The sequence below is a fragment of the Hemibagrus wyckioides genome, linkage group LG22 (assembly GCF_019097595.1).
Source record: "Hemibagrus wyckioides isolate EC202008001 linkage group LG22, SWU_Hwy_1.0, whole genome shotgun sequence".
Taxonomy (NCBI): domain Eukaryota; kingdom Metazoa; phylum Chordata; class Actinopteri; order Siluriformes; family Bagridae; genus Hemibagrus; species Hemibagrus wyckioides.
In genome coordinates, this window is record NC_080731.1 from 14,662,523 (window position 1) to 14,678,886 (window position 16,364).

A 16,364-nucleotide genomic window follows, 5' to 3' on the forward strand; every position below is an offset into this window, starting at 1 on the left:
TTTTTTACAGTGCTGGAAATTTTAACCTATTGATAGGGTTTTATATTTATTATTGAATTCTTATAGCTATTAGTCTATTTGGCTGATCACATGAACTGAATAAGTTTAATCCAAATTTCAATAAAAATAAGTAGGCCTAAATGTCAGTTTGGACGAGTAAATAAAGTCCACTCTTCTTCAATTATATGTTTTATTTACCAGTGCCTCAATAACTTCCAGTCAACAAACAAATAACCTTATGTGTCAACAAAAACAACACAAATGGTTTCAATAAGTAATGATTTTTTTTCCAAAAATGTAAACCAACATTTAGAAACCAGGTGGGAATAAAACAGTGCACAAATCCTACTACCTTGATCATTAAAGGGCTAATTAGCAGCTAGGTGTTACTAAAAGATTAGTTAATTATCAAGAAGTGTGACTAGCTCTATAAAAGCAGAACTCATGGCTGTTTGTTGTTCTCTATCTCTCAGGTGTGTGTCTACATCATGCCAAGAAGAAAAGACAGCCATGATCTCAGAGAAGCAATTGTTGTTGCTCAGCAATCAGGGAAGGGTTATAAGGACATCTTTCAACAATCTGAAATTTACCAGTCTACAGTGAGCATGATGACTTTACAGATGGAGAACCTTCAAGACAGTAAGCAATGTTTTATGAGCCCTTCCCTCCCAAAGGAATATGGTACACAAGTTAGGTTTGAAAAATTGCATATAAACAAACCCCAAAGTTCTGTAAAAATATTTAATGGACTGATGAGACCAAGGTGGAGAGGCTTGGTCATCATGCAGAGTGCCATATTTAACCAAACACAGCATGTCATAACAAACACCTCATACCAACTGTCAAGCATGGCGGTGTGGGGGTGATGATGATTTGGGCTTTTTTTGCAGACACAGGACCTGGGAAACTTGCAGTTATTGAGACAACAACTTGACAACTCCATTTTCTAACATAATATTCTTGAGACAAATGTGAGGCCATCTGTCCAGCAGCTTAAACTAGGCCAAAATTGGGTCATGCAACAGGACAATGATTGCAAGAACAATAGAAACTCAATGTCTCTATGACTAACCAAGAAAAAATCTAAGTGATAGAAAGTCCAGACCTCAATCTAATCCAGATGCTGTGGTGTTTTGTGAATATCGGTTTACATTTCGGAAAACAATTACAACATTGTACATGCTTTTTGTTGTCATGTGAGCGATTTTATTTTTAATCATTTGAAAGTTGGTGAACATCACACAATTTTTATTCAGGCCCTGATGAATAATAACAGAATTGGAGGAGGGTGTGCTTTCTTTTTCTCATGACTGTATATCTGCTATATTCGTTATTCCTTATAAAATCCTTATGGAGAAAGCAGAGGAACCAGATAGTGGTTTATGGTGGTTTATATTTTAGCAAACAAACTGCCATAATATCAAAGTCAATAGAGTCATTTGTAATAATTACTTCATATAATAAAATAGGTTTTCGTATTTTATAATTCTATATATAGTTCAGTTATCTTCCTCTTTTATTATTGCTAGGGTTTAACAACTTTTTATGAACTACACTTTCATCTGTAATTAATATTAATGTAAGAAATAACAGTTCATAAAAGGCTAAGTTGCTTTCAAGTTGCTGATAGATGTTTAGCAGACCCATGGCAGTATGAGAACACTTTAATTCTCTATTGTTTACAATCGAACTAGAGCAAAATTGTTTAGCTGGTTGGAGAAATACACAGTGCACAGGAATCTGTTCAACATTCTGAATGCATCAGCTCTTTTATTCCATAAGCTATAACAACCCCGTTATAGGACCATGCAGTAAAGTGGGAAGCGGTTGCAGTTTAAATGCATTACAGCTGATTATCATGATGGTGCATGCATTCACTCACTAAAATGACGTTTGCAATACTGAGTGAGAATCTTTTTAATGACTCAGTCCTACAGGGCATTTGAGTGTTATTAGAGAGCACTGTGTGACTGCTAGGCTTTTAGGCATAAGTGAAATAAGCCAGGCATGTCACACACAGGAACAGACGTTTGTCATCTGACAATGACAAAGGCAAAAGTGTTCGGGTTAACACCTCAAAGTGACAACCACTGAGCTTACAAAGTTCTTTGGGTTTGGCAGCCACTTCAGAGTTGCTGAGAAAGCAGGAAGCTTTCTTGTGTTTTCTGAAGAAGTGTCTGGTGTTATTAATAACGTCATTATGTTATCCAGAGATGGGAGGATGGGTTTTCACTAATCTAAAACGTGTAGCAGTGAACAGGTGAAAGGAACTTAATAAACTTAATAGTTGTTACATTTGTGCAACACACAGTTCAACATAAGCAGTACTTCTGTCTGTAGGTTATGTTTGATACATACTGGCCTGTTTCCTAGTAGATGTCACATGTATGGACATGAGTGCAACATCAGCACCACACAATGGTCATCCATCACTTCCTCTTCCTCAGTTCGGGTGAAAGGCTTCAAACCTTTGCCTCACTGTGGCATAAATAACCAGTATCCCCTATACTCCACTTAACTTCGGGCCTGATAATGAGGATAAAGTCGAGAATAATCGTGTGTTGTGAAATGTTTTTTTATGTACGTGACAACAATGAATCCTGCTCAGAACTTTTTTTTTTACTGAAAGAAACTTGATTTTGTTTGGTTCTGGGAATAACTGAATAAACTGGTGTGATGTGCCGCTTTCATGCACATCTATACACCGTTTTTAGAGCCCCACACTTACCGAGTCGCTGGCGTTTTTGCTCAGCTCGTCCTGACCGGAAGCGGCCGCCGAGTCCAGCACCAGCTTTTCGAAGCACGCCGAGCCCAAGGACGAGCTTTTGGGCTGAGTCGCGGTTAAATGAGCCACACTGAGCCGCGGGCTGCTGTGGGCCGACACCGAAACCTCATGTATGTAAATATGTGCCATTGCAGCAGCTCCTTCTACACCAGCGAGCGGTGGCTTCCCTGATCCTTCACTGCATTTCGGTTCCGCTTTGTCGCCTTGCAGAGACGCGGGATTCGAGCTGCTCAGGTTCGGCTGAGAGGATGAAAAGATTCGGTCCAGAACCGGTTTCTTTTTCCGTTTGAACATCCACAAGCCACTCTCTTTCTTGCCGTCCGCGCTGCGTCTTTCCGAGCCCAGTTTAGGGCTCAAAAACGGTTTTGTCTTTTCCTGGAAATTCTTCCACATCCTCCGCTGATAAGATGTAGAGGTCGCGTCTTGCTCCTTGCCGCTGTCACCCTTCGCTTTCTCCTCCATAGTTCCCGAGCAGCAGCCCGCCAGTCTGTTGAGCGCGCGGCGTCGCCAATGTCACGTTGTGGCGCGAGGGCGCACAAACCGGATCGATCCGCCAATCCAAAATAAGCGCTCGATACAAGAGGAACTCTTCTTAACCGCTCACTGATCTCACCGAGGAGATAAACTGACTACAGCGCAAACATAGTTCCTCTCATGTGTGTGTCTGTGTGTGTGAGGCAAAACATACTGTCGAGGAAGCTAAAGAGGAGGTGACTCTTAAGTAATCTATATTACACAAGCGTCAATAAGCAAATCTCCAACAGACCCCTGATACTTAACACCATGCACACGAGGCGCTTGTACCTGTAACAGCTCACTTTTATAAGCTTTCCAATATTATGTTCAGTATGTGCATCTCCAGTTTGATAAATATATAGCTATGTAAAGTAAGGAGTCCGGGAGGTTATTCACCCTTCATCATCCTCAACCTCGTCCACTTTAACGGCTTCTCCACACCAAGGTCTAAATTTCCAAATGACTCCAGTGATGGGAGAATCTCAAATGATTCTTTTCGAATGACTCTTTTTTTAGTGAGTCATTTGTGAGTCGATTCACATATACAAACGCGAGAGTAGTGAATCACGCATGAATAGTTCGATTCATTTAAAGCTGCATTTCGAATGACTCGAATGAGGAAAGTGAGTCACAACACGATATCGCTGAGAATGAGAAACAGAACTGAACTGCAGCATTAAGTATTCGCGGACGCCTCCTCCCGGGCAACATCTGCTATTTGTCCATCTAATAACACCTTAAACAAAATCTAAATATCAAAGGAGTGGGCTGCTTCGGAAAAAATGAGAATTTACACTACAAAAAAGTTCTTTAATGGTCCGTTGTATAAATGAATCAAGTGTTTTAGGATTTCTAAAGGGACACTACTGAGAATATTTTTCTTCCCTGTCTGACAGGGAAACACTGTTCAACTTAGGAGAAAAAGTCGATAAACCAAGACTTTGGTATCTGAGCCTTTAGTTTTGTACTGGCTATTATAGCTAACAAAGAAAAGGGATTTTATGTCAGAAACATTTTGTAATTCATACAATCAATAAACGTTACCTTTCTAAGCTACTGTCTTCCCATTAATATGATTATCTACAGTAGGTGATCAAACCAGAATTCAGATAAGTCATAGATGATATTAGGTAAAGTCTGCAATAAAATAACATTCTGTTAAAATACAACTTGTGCTACTTCTTTACAGGAACTACCCCAATAATCATAAGTCATGCTAAGGATCTAATGATGCTTGGTACAATAGTAGGAGTTTGCGAGGTCAAGGAGCAACATTTTATAGTCCTGACAGCAAACATTTTCGAATGATTAATTTCTCGAATAAAACTCTGATCTGACCATCTCTCATACAGTTCTAACTGCTTGCTGATTTTTCGATAATTATGCAGAAGCATACCAGTGACACTGGAATCTATGAACATGTTTTGGCTTAAATCATAAAAAAAGATGTAGCTTTGTGTTCAGTGTATAGTTTTATGTCTATCGATATGATTCATTTAGTGTGTATGTATCTTATTTGTAATGTGAGTAGTCTCAGTAATGTGATTGGAAATAATGGGAGTGGAAATAGGGAGAAGGTTAAAGAAAATCACACTTGAAGTTTGTCAGAAATTACCTGTTCTTTTGATTAAACTTACATGGGATTTTTAATCAAGTGGCTGATCCAGAGTCAAATTTAGGGCAATTTCTCATGAATTGTAAAACCTCTTACACACTCCAGTTAAGGACATTACACTTTAGAAGTGCGTATGTCCCAAAATCAAGAAACATTAAACACAGTTTGAATATCTTGACCCCACCTGGGGAAGTCCATTCCATCACTTCCCTAGTGGAACAATAACAATTGTCATATGTTTTAAGGAATAATACAAAAGCAAATGAGTTTAATTTTTCTAAAGAGGGAATTAACTCTCTATTGCAGCTTATTTTTTAAATGGTATGAGTGTGAAACAGACACTGTGATGGTATGAAAACCCTTAATAATGAGAATGGTCCTGGTATACACCAGGGGAATCAGCAGCACACTAATGAGAAGTTAGCGAGCATGGTGAAGACACCTGCCTCAACTATAAACTGTTTATCATGTTCACAACACATGACAGTGTAGTTTTGAATCATTAATCAAAATATGTTGACATGTCCTTTCACCTTCTCTTTTAATTCACCTTGTAATGTTATTTAGTGTAAGCAGTTGTCAGGTAGAGTCACACCCACAGAGCAGTAGCTAAGAGATCAGATTAAACAACAGGAGTAACATGGGGCAAAGGGGAAACAATCTGTGGCAAGTGCTGTGTATTAAAATGTCTTAAAATTCAGTTTTGGCAGAAGCCTTTTTATAGTATAGTTGTATAGTATAGTATAGTATAGTTGTTAATTTCAGGCTAATGTGGTTTTAAACAATATTTTCAAGAAAGAATGTTGTTATTCACAGAGAACTCTGATGCCGAAAGGTGGAAAGAGTGGACAACTGTCCAGCGAGACAGCTTTACAGCCATATAGGACTGATTTTGAACAGTAGGTTTATAAATGTTATTGTAAAAGTCTATTGTCTTAAATTTACACCTTTTATTTGTCTGTTTTAAAGGTACATTCTGTAATTTTAGAATAAGAAATAATACAGAGCCAGCTTAGAAAGCTAGAGACATTGCTCTGGCCAAACAAAAATTTATCCCCTTCATGCAGAAGTATTTAAAACTTTAAAATCTTGACCACAGTATAATAATGTGAATAAATGCTCAGGATATTATTTTATGTTTCAGTGGAAATGTTTCTACTGACCATGATTTTTGGATAGAGAAAAAAAGAGAAAATGAATCTAGAAAAATTTCTGTAAATAAGATCCAAAACTATTCAAAAGGTATGAAAAGGCCTGAAGAGGACATAGACATGACTTTTGATATCCTTTTTGATATCCTTATGTATGTCAACTTAAGAGTAAACTCATGTAAAGACAGTAGGTTTGCAACATTTATAAACCATTTTTGCAAACTCTTACTCAACAACTTTCTTCCCTATCTATAATTGTTCAAGATGGCAGATTTTGGCTGCATGATTTGCTTAAATGCAGATTAGAATGATTTTGTACTACTGTGCAATTACTTGGAACAAATATATATATATATATATATATATATATATATATATAAGACAAATATATCCATTGTCACCACTATAAAGAGTATGCAGGAGAAAACTAGAATCAGGGTGCTAATAAAACCCTGAAATCAAGTTGTCTGGCTTCAGAGCTCTGACAGTGAATATACTGTGTACCCATGTTGAATCCATGGCATTTGAGTTATTTGATTAGGCCACTATTAAAAAAGCACTAATGCATTGAAATCATCAGCATGACACCAAAACAGCAGCTAATCAATGACTCAAGTGATTTGTGGAGGTCTTCCGGGGTTGTTCACAAATTTAACTGAGTTTAATGGAAACATTAAACTCTTAGCTTATTAAGATGTTTAGACCAGACTGCCAGGTTCTCTAATTGTAAATATTAACATGTGTGCAGAGGCCTGGGAAAACCTGTTGGCTGTTGTTGTCAATGACTTGGATAGGGAATTTTTTTATATGTGCAGAAAAGAACACAAATTCTAAAAGATATTGATCTATCTATCTATCTATCTATCTATCTATCTATCTATCTATCTATCTATCTATCTATCTATCTATCTATCTATCTATCTATCTATCTATCTATCTATCTATCTATCCCCTCTCAACAGATAAGCATAATATTTATCCACAATTTTAAATGCTCTATTGTAAAATTACAAAAATTATATTTTGTCTGTTCACAAAGGCCAGCATATATGGAGATGAGCAGACCAGAACAAACCCTGGCCACTTTGCTAGAGACAGCCTTCAGGATCAAAGAGGATGTAGTCAACAGTCTGCATGCCACCCAGGGATCTGTTTTAATGGAAGCATCTGCAAGGAAACTTCTAGAAAACCACATACATATCATCACAAATATTGTCAAACAGCTCAGCAAGGACATTCAGGTATACCAGTACCTACTGACAGTTAATGTATATTCAGTTTCTTAAGAATAATCAATTAAGAAATGGCAAATTTATTATGTGGAGAAGAGGTCATGGGTCACATTGCCACAATTTCTCACTCTAATTTTAATTTAGCGAAGACAAATTGTAAAATACATAAAAAGGGATTAAGTACATAAATCAGTGTCTATGCATCATTGGTTGCAAAATGAGTGACATTACTTCCAGACCCATTTATTTAGCAAAGTGACTTTTAAAAATTTACAGCCAGTTACTACTACCTTTGTAATAACATTAACTGTTACTCATAGGTGCTGGAGGCTCAGATTGTTCAGAGAGACAGTATAGCATCAGGGACAACTTTTGCAGTTCAAAGCCTGGATCATAAGAACTTGGCTGTGGTTGGAGATCTTCGTGGTAGAGTGACCAGGTATCAAAAAAGTAAAATACCAATGTCAACAGTCACATACAATGTACACACACATGGCCTAAATTATGTGGACATCTGACCATTACAACGATGTATGCTTGAACAACCTATTTTAAAAGATAGGCTTTAACACAGAGCTGTTCCCTGTTTTGCTGCTATAACAGCCTCCACTGTTCTGGAAAGGCTAGACTAGAACTGTACGAATTTGTGCCTATTCAGCCACAAGAGCATTAGTGAGGTCAGGCATGGACACCAAGGGAGAATGCAAATTAGTGTGGTTGTGCACAAGCAAATAAATTAAGAATGTGTGGCATTTATCAATGACTATTACTTACAGCTGTGTGTATGCAATTGTGATAAATACCAATGTTCCTGTGTGTACGGGCAGTCTTATGCACAAATTTAGCACTAGTGTTACGAAATCCTTGAAAAATGACATTCCAGGTCTCTTAACGCATTAATTTAAGGCTATTTTTGTGCTACTAGGTGTGATGCCACCATAGCCAAGCTCTCTAGAGATGTCACTGCTGGAGGACAGGAAATCCTGAAGCTTCAGCAGGAAGTCACTGAAATGCACTCTGCAACTGAGATCAGGCTCAGAGATTTAGAGCTCAGGGTAAGATATTGTGAATTAATTTGAAAAAAAAAAAATATATCTTTAAAATGTATAATCTGATGAAGTTCAGTTGAAACTGTAATTGTGCCTTGTGTAAGGAGCCAGTTTGCCTAAAGGTGTGTAAAACCTACATAGCTTAGTGTGCACTTCTCAAGATTTGATACCAGCAATCAAAATGTTTGCAATGCTTCAGCGTTTTCACATTATCTTCAAAACAGAGTAGAGAGTAGTAGTCTGTACAGATCACAGCTTAGAAATGTTTAAAATGTTTAATGACCCAAAAAAAATAAATTTTCAACAAGAAACGACAAGAACAGAGCTACATTTCCCTGGTATTATTTCCCAACAAATGTTGGCATGAACAGAGATAAGTGGAGGAACGAGCCAATGATGCAGTTTGTGTAGTGAGTGAAGGTGATGAGACAGATGCTGATGTGACCAACATAAACATGGGGGTAAAATAGCAGTATGAATAGGCTGCTTGGAATAAGAGACTAGACTACAAAATGCAGTATGCAATACAATGCAGTACAGTAATATGGTATTATGGATCACTGATGTTTTGGGGCTGTTTTATGGCTAGTGCTACTTTTGTGAAAAATGATGAGATCATAAATTTTAAGAAGTACAGAGCAGGGTATTTTGCAAGATTTGACTATACATCAATATTTCAAGATAGATAAGATAGACTCATCCATACATGCAAATCAAGAAAATTGGTTTTAGGAACAGAAACTAACTTTCACTAACAGAAAATGTGTGGCATAAACTGAAAATCATACCCACAGGTACAAATTTAATATATTCTTTGATAACCAGGTTTGTGGTGGGGGAGGGGATAGTGAAGGGTGCCAATAGTTTTGGTATGACAAAGCTGATTCTATTGTTTTTACTATAAGACATCTGCTATAAGACATCTGTGTTTGAGCTCAAAAAATGAATATGAGGTGATATATCAGAATTACTTTAATCTTCTGATATTTACATCAAGATGTGTTATACACTTAGAACATAGCATATTTGATGTCAAACCACCCAAGTTCTAGGTGAAAAGTAGGCAAAAAAATTTAGGCAAAGGTTTTGGAACAGCCCTAAATTAAATAAAATTAAATAACACTTAATGTTTGTTGCATATCTGTAACACAATGACTGATTTCTCCTTTCAGTCTCCTCTTCAGGAGTAGAGTTCTGCTCTAAACCTTCCCATAATGAAGTCTATTGTTGTGTTGGCATTGTGTTTCAGGTCATTGTATTAGCTTTATCGTTGCATGATAAAGTTCCTGCCTGTTAGATTGCATACATTTCTCTGTAAATTGACCAACAGAATGTTTCTATAGACTCCTGTATTTATTCTGCTGCTACCATCACGAGTTACATCATCTATAAAGATTAATAAACCTGTTCTAGAACATTTTGAGTTTAATCTTGGTTTATAAACTTTTCTGATTCATCGCTGTATTTCTTTTTGAAGCCCAATCTGGCCTCGGATCCCTGCTACTGGTTTGAATCTTGTGGTGTGGTCTCTATATTTCTTCTCCTGAAGTTGTCTTTGAATTGTGTATTGTGATATCTCTCTCCTGCTCTGTGGAGTCACTGACTGTTGGTTTTGCCATTTTCCTCACAGCTCTTATAATCATTCTGTCAACTGCTGCTGTCCTTCGATGTCTGGTTGTTAGCACACCGGTGGTTACTTTCTTTTACAGCACATTGTTAAGATTTTCCTTCTTTTCTTAACTTTAAAATGGCTGTTCTTTCTCCCATAGACAGCTCTCTTATCCTTTTTACAAACAAAGGCATTCTTCACATGCGAAACCCAGGGTTCAAACCAAGAGCAGATTTTCAAACAATCAATCTAACCTGGGCAAAAAGAAACTCCTGTAATTCACAAGTTCCATCTCCATACAGCATCTACATAAAAATCCAATCTTTGGCTCTCAAATCCAAATATCTTCAGTCTATAAACAAAACAAGAGAATTAGACACACTGTTCTAATCCTTTCAGATGGACCTGTATACGTAAATAAAATCCTGAGCCCTAGTGGCTTGGGGCCCATGTACAGCCTCTTATACCGTATCTCGCTGGATGTATGTGAAGCAGATATTTTTCCATCTGCGTGAGTTATAACTGCTTCAGCCCTAAGACATGCTATAGCTCATTTCCACTGAAGAACTGCTCTGTCCTCACTCTCCTTTTAAAAGGCTCAGTTGCTGTATCAGATGCAGACGTCAGTGAGGAACAGTAAATCACTATGATGTAAATGCATTAAATCAAGTGAGAGCACTCCATAGGTGCCATAAAGGTAACTGAAAATGAAAGCAAATCAAATCAGTGAAAGCCAGAAACAACCATACAACATATCTATACAGAAGAATCAAGGGAGCTGTAGATTACCAGCACCACATCCGAGGAAAGATGTGTAATTCAGTTCCATGTAGAATGAGGAACTGATTAGATCTTTCAGGGATGGATTTATTGTCGGCCTGCTAGAGGTAAGTGCAAGACTGTTTTTAATTCTACTGCCTCTAGCTCTCAAAGGAATTCTGTCCAATCTCTCGTTCCTGTAGACACTCCTGATGAATCCAATCTAATGATCAGTTTTGTGTTTGCTGTATTTTCTCATTTTCAAAATAATAAAAACTAAATGACTAAATATAAACTACAGTGATACTAACCTGGAAAAAGAACGAACAGAAGAACAGAATGAATGCTGTGTATCAGTCACACAGCATCATGTGAGAATCCAATATGCTTCCACATCAATCAGCATGGCTTTCCTTTGTTCTGAAATCTTTGTATCTGACAGTCTACTGCCATTCACATGAGAGTAAACTGCCCACTACATCTTCTTGATGGAGACTGAGGGATCCCAGTCCCGATGCACACTGCCATGTCAGAAACTTTAAACATTATGCTTTAAGCATAAAACCCTGTGCATTAGAGCATAGTATTATTCACTGTCAGTGCAATACATGGAGCTGAATGATGACCTTTTATAATCCATTCTTAAATATCAGATTCTTCTGTCATTTCCCTTATTAGATTTCAAAGTCTTTGGCAAGGTTGGAGACATCCCAGTCAGAGCAGATTGAGTCCCAGAAGAATACTACAGGAGATATACTGAGGGACATTCAACAGCTTGAAATAAGGTGAGGTAATTTTATTTGTTCACAGAATAGTCAAGAGTTCACGCCAGATTTCTTTGCATATTTTTAATGAAATGAGCGCGAATTTCTGAAGATATTATATAAAATGAAAATTGCAAGAAGATGTTAAGAGTATAAACTGTTCTGCACAATACAGTTGGTATTGGATTGAAGACTTACAGGCCGTGTGCATATGTCCTCTTCCTTGCAATTTTTTCCAAATATTGAAATCTAAAAAAATATAGATACAATAATTCCTCCCTTTCCTGGAGGGCCAATAATTTGGGGATGACTGTAGTATATCATTACTGGACACCATGACATCAAAGTCTGTCTTTTAATTTCACATTTAATAAGATATCAAATGATCTGACCTGAATTTATTAAATTATTTAAATTATGTTATTATAATTTAATTACTGGCACTCTGAGCAGTTAAGCAGCTACTATACTAAACTATTATAATAAATTGGATTGCCAGGAGTGTTTTGTCTAGCCTGTATTAAGAACATGAGCAGATGTTGAGAATCTGCACATTGCTCCTCTAGCAATCAACTAAAAATCTTGTCTGGTAACACTACTTACATTGCCCTCTACTTGATATATCACTTTGTTTGTATTTCCTCATTCGTAAGTTGCTTTGGATAAAAGTATCTGTTAAAGGAACAAATGACAGTGTAACAAAAACTCGCAGGGTGCATCAGCAGGACATGTGAGGAGGGTTTGTGGTAATTTTAAGATAATGACATCTTCACTAAAGAGAAACAAACCCATTTAAAGTCCAATAAGACAAGGTTGCTGTTAAAAGTGAACCACAGTTCAACCCCTAATTCGAAAATAATCAGAAGTAATCTCAAAGGGAAGCATTTTACCATTTTCAACTTTTGCCCTTTTATTTGCACTCATCTGTTATTGAACTACCCACATCTTCTGCTTCCTTGCCATACAACTAATGCTACTAATGCTAATGTGTAGTTGTACTAATGTTATATGCAAATGCATCTGTGTGAGTTATACTGTTGTGGTTGTGTAGGACATCCAGTGGACTGAGGGAATTGGAGGAGGAAGCAGCCAGGATCAAGAAATGGACAGAAGAGCAGCTAAGCAACACGGCCCAAATGCAAACAGAAAACAAGCAACAGCTGCACACACTGCTGCAGGACAGGATGGTACATTCTGTGTGTTTGTGTTCAGATTAGCAAGATAAGCAAGTCCTGTAGTAATAACTGGTTGTGAAAACTAAAACTTCTCGACAATAGCTCGACAGTGAAACTTTTACTGCTAAGCAATGCATTATATCACAAGGTCTCATGATGCCACTTACAATAAGGGACAGCTACACTATATTGCTAAAAGTTTTGGGACATCCCTCCAAAGCATTGAATTCAGATGTTGCGTTCCATAGGTTGGGCTTGGCCCCTTAGTTCTAGTGAAAGGAACTCTTAATTCTTCAGCATGCCAAGACATTTTGGACAATTTCATGCTCCCAACTTTGTGGGATGGGTTTGGGGATGGCCCTTCCTGTCCCAACATGACTGCACACCAGTGCACAAAGCAAGGTCTATGGATGAGTTTGATGTGGAGGAACTTGACTGTCCTGCACAGAGTCCTGACCTCAACCCCATAGAACATATTTGGGATGAATTAGAGCGGAGACTGTGAGCCAGGCCAAAACTGAATTTAATATGAAGTTGGCCCACCCTTTAGGAGTGTGCTTATGGGAATTTTTGACCATTCCTCTAGAAGTGTATTTGTGAGGTCAGGCACTGATGTTGCACAAGAAGGCCTGGCTCACAGTCTTCGCTCTAATTCAAGTTCCTCCACACCAAACTCGCTCATCCATGTCTTTATGGACCTTGCTTTGTGCACTGGTGTACAGTCATGTGGGAACAGGAAGGGGTCGTCCCCAAACTGCTCCCACAAAGTTGGGAGCATGAAATTGTCCAAAATGTCTTGGTATGCTGAAGCATTAAGAGTTCCTTTCGCTGGAACTAAGGGGAACTAAGGGCCCAACCCCTGAAAAACAACACTTGAATTCAATGATTTGGAGGGGTGTCCCAAAACCTTTGGCAATATAGTGTATTACACTACTGCAAAAAATAAAAACACTTACAGTCATGTGTCCCTAAGTGTAATTTGGACTTTGATTGCACAATGTGTTCTTAGACTACCAACTTTTAATTTGCTAGGGATTTGTGGGGAAATTATGACATAAGTAAACCAATCATCTTGTTCATTTTCAATACATTTGCAAGTGTATTAGACATATGCCTTTTCAGCCACTGCTGATAGATGTGTAAGTGACATTGAGTGAAAAAATGAAGATCTAGGTGGCATTTCATTATTGACACCACTGTAACTGACGAATCAATAGTCAGAAATCAGCCCCAGCCTCACTTCTTCACAACATTCATTGTGTTTTTCTTACAGACATTGGTAGTGCTGTTATGCTTGGATCAGCCAAAATAATCTACTTTAAGACATTTTAAAGACATTAACAGCAAATAATCTCATGTGCATGGCACAAATTAAGCCCTACTGATAAAAAAGACAAGCTTAGCCCTGCCAGCACATATATTCCAGCACATATATTCCAGCAACCCTCCTGAATACAGAGATGATTTCAATAACTGTATGAAAAGTGACATTAGAACCTTTGGGTGGAAAGTTAGACTGCTAGCTTGTGAGAGAGAAGGGAGAACTGGAAGATGTAGTTAGCTAGGTAGAATTGAATTTCTGGCATCATATTTGTCCTGAGGTTTCTTAACTTATTAATGTTATGTTTGTGTGTGTGGAGGTGGAGATGGAGGAGAAGCTAAAAGCACAAGTACATCTCATTTCTGCTCACCTTGACCGTGTGGAGAAGCAGTTAGAAAAGGAGAGTTCTGCAGACCAGGTGAAGCAAACGGAGAGCAAAATTAATACCAGAATTCAGGCAATGGAGAAGAGCTTCCAAGCTGAACTGGAACAGATGAGGAGGGAGTATCAGTCAGGTGAGTCAGGTGATCTGGTACAGAGCAAAGAGAAGTCATTATCTGAAAATATTTCACATCGTAGTAATAAGTGATCTGTTATGCTATCTGGGCCAAAATGTAGAAATGAAAGTTTTTGCTAATTATGAATTAAGTAATAATATCTTTCTACACATAATTTAGAAACTTTGTGTTGCATTATATGTTATGAAAGTTTCCTAGAACTGGGTGTAGCTTTGAAGAGGTTTTTTTTTGTTCAGTTTTCCAGTTTCACAGATTAACAGCTTCTAGAAAATTCGGAAAATCTAGAAACAGAATGCATTCTTATGGATTTCCAACCCAAACAAGGCACACAAAGCCAATTCCCAAGTCGAACAGGTATATCATTTCACTGGGTTAATACATTATTTACTCCCTCAGCAGCTCTTGCAGAGAGTTCAAACTAAAAGTGCACAGCTAATCAATTTGTGTGCCAGAAATGGATGTGATGCATCTGTCAAGATACATTTCAAACTACCATGCAGCCCACTGGACAGTTTCTGCTACCTGTTACTTTCTATTCACTAGCAATTTCCAGCTCATTTACCTAAAGTGCTAGTAACCATAGCTGTAGTATTTCCCTAGAAAACTCCAAACACTTGACCCGAAAAACTCCCAGCCACTTCAGTAAATATGAGCAGACACAAAGAGCTTGACAAATAATCATTCAGCTGGTAGCAGCAAAAGGGTCTCACTCAATCTCACTGCTGAAGCAGGCTCGGGGATAGTAATGCATTATAGATGAGACTCCAGACACCAGACACACACTGACACACAAGCGGTTTTACAAGCATTTTAGAAGAGGGCCCTCAGCACTTTGTATGTGTGTGTGTGTGTGTGTGTGTGATGTGACACATAGGTTTCCAATCGGTCCACGATGCCATCGCTTCCCTGAGAGACATTGCTGACACCAAGGCCAAACTTGACAAAGGAGAGCTGAAGAAAGATATCAGACAGATTCGGAGGATGATGGTGGGACATGCAGACGCCTGAGAGACAGTGAAGGAGAGCACAAGCTTTTAAACCAACATGGTCAATGACTTTTTAATGAATTCTCATTAGTTTGATAATAGAGAGGGAGCTACTATTCTGAGCATAATCAATTACTTATGAGTCTGATGTAAATGGAGTACAAGATTCAGCAATTAAGTAAGGAATAAAATCTAATAGGAAAATAAGCATGACAGGGTGGTGTGATGTTTTGATCACTCGAAGTTAAATATTTTACTCTAACAGAAAGTGTTATAATTGTATTTAATGTATGGAACCTGGCTAAGAGAAGTTCATGTGATCTTTACATTACAGCAGCTATAAACGTTGCTTCCTAAACAATGTCTGTTTTCTCAATAAAGAAAAAACAATACAATAAAAAGCCCTCTGTCCTGAAAACTGAAAAACCTGAAAACTGGAAAAAAACAACATACTGATGGTCACTAAAAACACACTAACACTAGAGCCTTCTTCCATAAATGTTTAATAAGCATCACTGTCATTATTAAAGAACAGCCCTTTTAAAATTCCATTTATTGTAAATATAAAATCAGGTTCAAGGATTCAACAGTGCATTTGTATTCATTTTAGATGAGTCCACAAGATCAGTAGATCTTTTTTGCAATTTTATCTTCAAAATTAGCTTCTAGTTCATTAGTTTCTAAATTTTCTGTAGAAATAGACCTTTTTTTATATTTGAATATTAAGCAAAATATGTAGTTACAGTTGTTCTTGGGGCAATTTTAGATCCACAACTCCCAAACCGGTTCTGTTAAAAAGTTTCTGAAAGTTCTGAATCATATTGCATTTAGATTAATATCTAATTAATCTAATTAATATTAAATTTATATATATATATATATAT

At 37.6% G+C, this 16,364-nt stretch overlaps 2 protein-coding genes across 5 annotated transcripts in view; one reads left to right on the plus strand and one right to left on the minus strand.

The window, feature by feature from the left end:
• The window catches only part of mctp1a (multiple C2 domains, transmembrane 1a), a 145,580-nt gene extending 141,815 nt beyond the window's left edge, over positions 1 to 3,765 (minus strand). For 2 of the 4 annotated variants that reach the window (XM_058374767.1, XM_058374766.1), the window contains exon 1: positions 2,729 to 3,765. In XM_058374767.1, coding sequence (XP_058230750.1) covers positions 2,729 to 3,247 — 519 coding nt within the window. In that variant the 5' untranslated portion in view covers positions 3,248 to 3,765. The remainder of the gene's footprint in view (positions 1 to 2,728) is intronic. The other 2 variants (XM_058374769.1, XM_058374768.1) reach the window with 1 other exon arrangement.
• Positions 3,766 to 5,737: 1,972 nt separating this feature from the next.
• Positions 5,738 to 15,785, plus strand: fam81b (family with sequence similarity 81 member B). Its single transcript, XM_058375368.1, has 8 exons — positions 5,738 to 5,815; positions 7,107 to 7,308; positions 7,620 to 7,738; positions 8,225 to 8,354; positions 11,395 to 11,501; positions 12,532 to 12,667; positions 14,296 to 14,491; positions 15,369 to 15,785. Exons 1-8 carry the CDS (start codon positions 5,742 to 5,744, stop codon positions 15,500 to 15,502), a joined length of 1,098 nt encoding a protein of 365 aa, XP_058231351.1. The 5' UTR covers positions 5,738 to 5,741; the 3' UTR covers positions 15,503 to 15,785.
• The last annotated feature ends 579 nt before the right edge of the window (positions 15,786 to 16,364 follow it).

Bases quoted from the DNA above. Each gene is read 5' to 3' on its own strand.
- fam81b (XM_058375368.1), top strand. From the start codon at position 5,742: ATGCCGAAAGGTGGAAAGAGTGGACAACTGTCCAGCGAGACAGCTTTA. The intron at 7,309-7,619 runs GTATACCAGTAC...TGTTACTCATAG, and splicing joins AGCTCAGCAAGGACATTCAG to GTGCTGGAGGCTCAGATTGT. The intron at 8,355-11,394 runs GTAAGATATTGT...TTCCCTTATTAG, and splicing joins TCAGAGATTTAGAGCTCAGG to ATTTCAAAGTCTTTGGCAAG.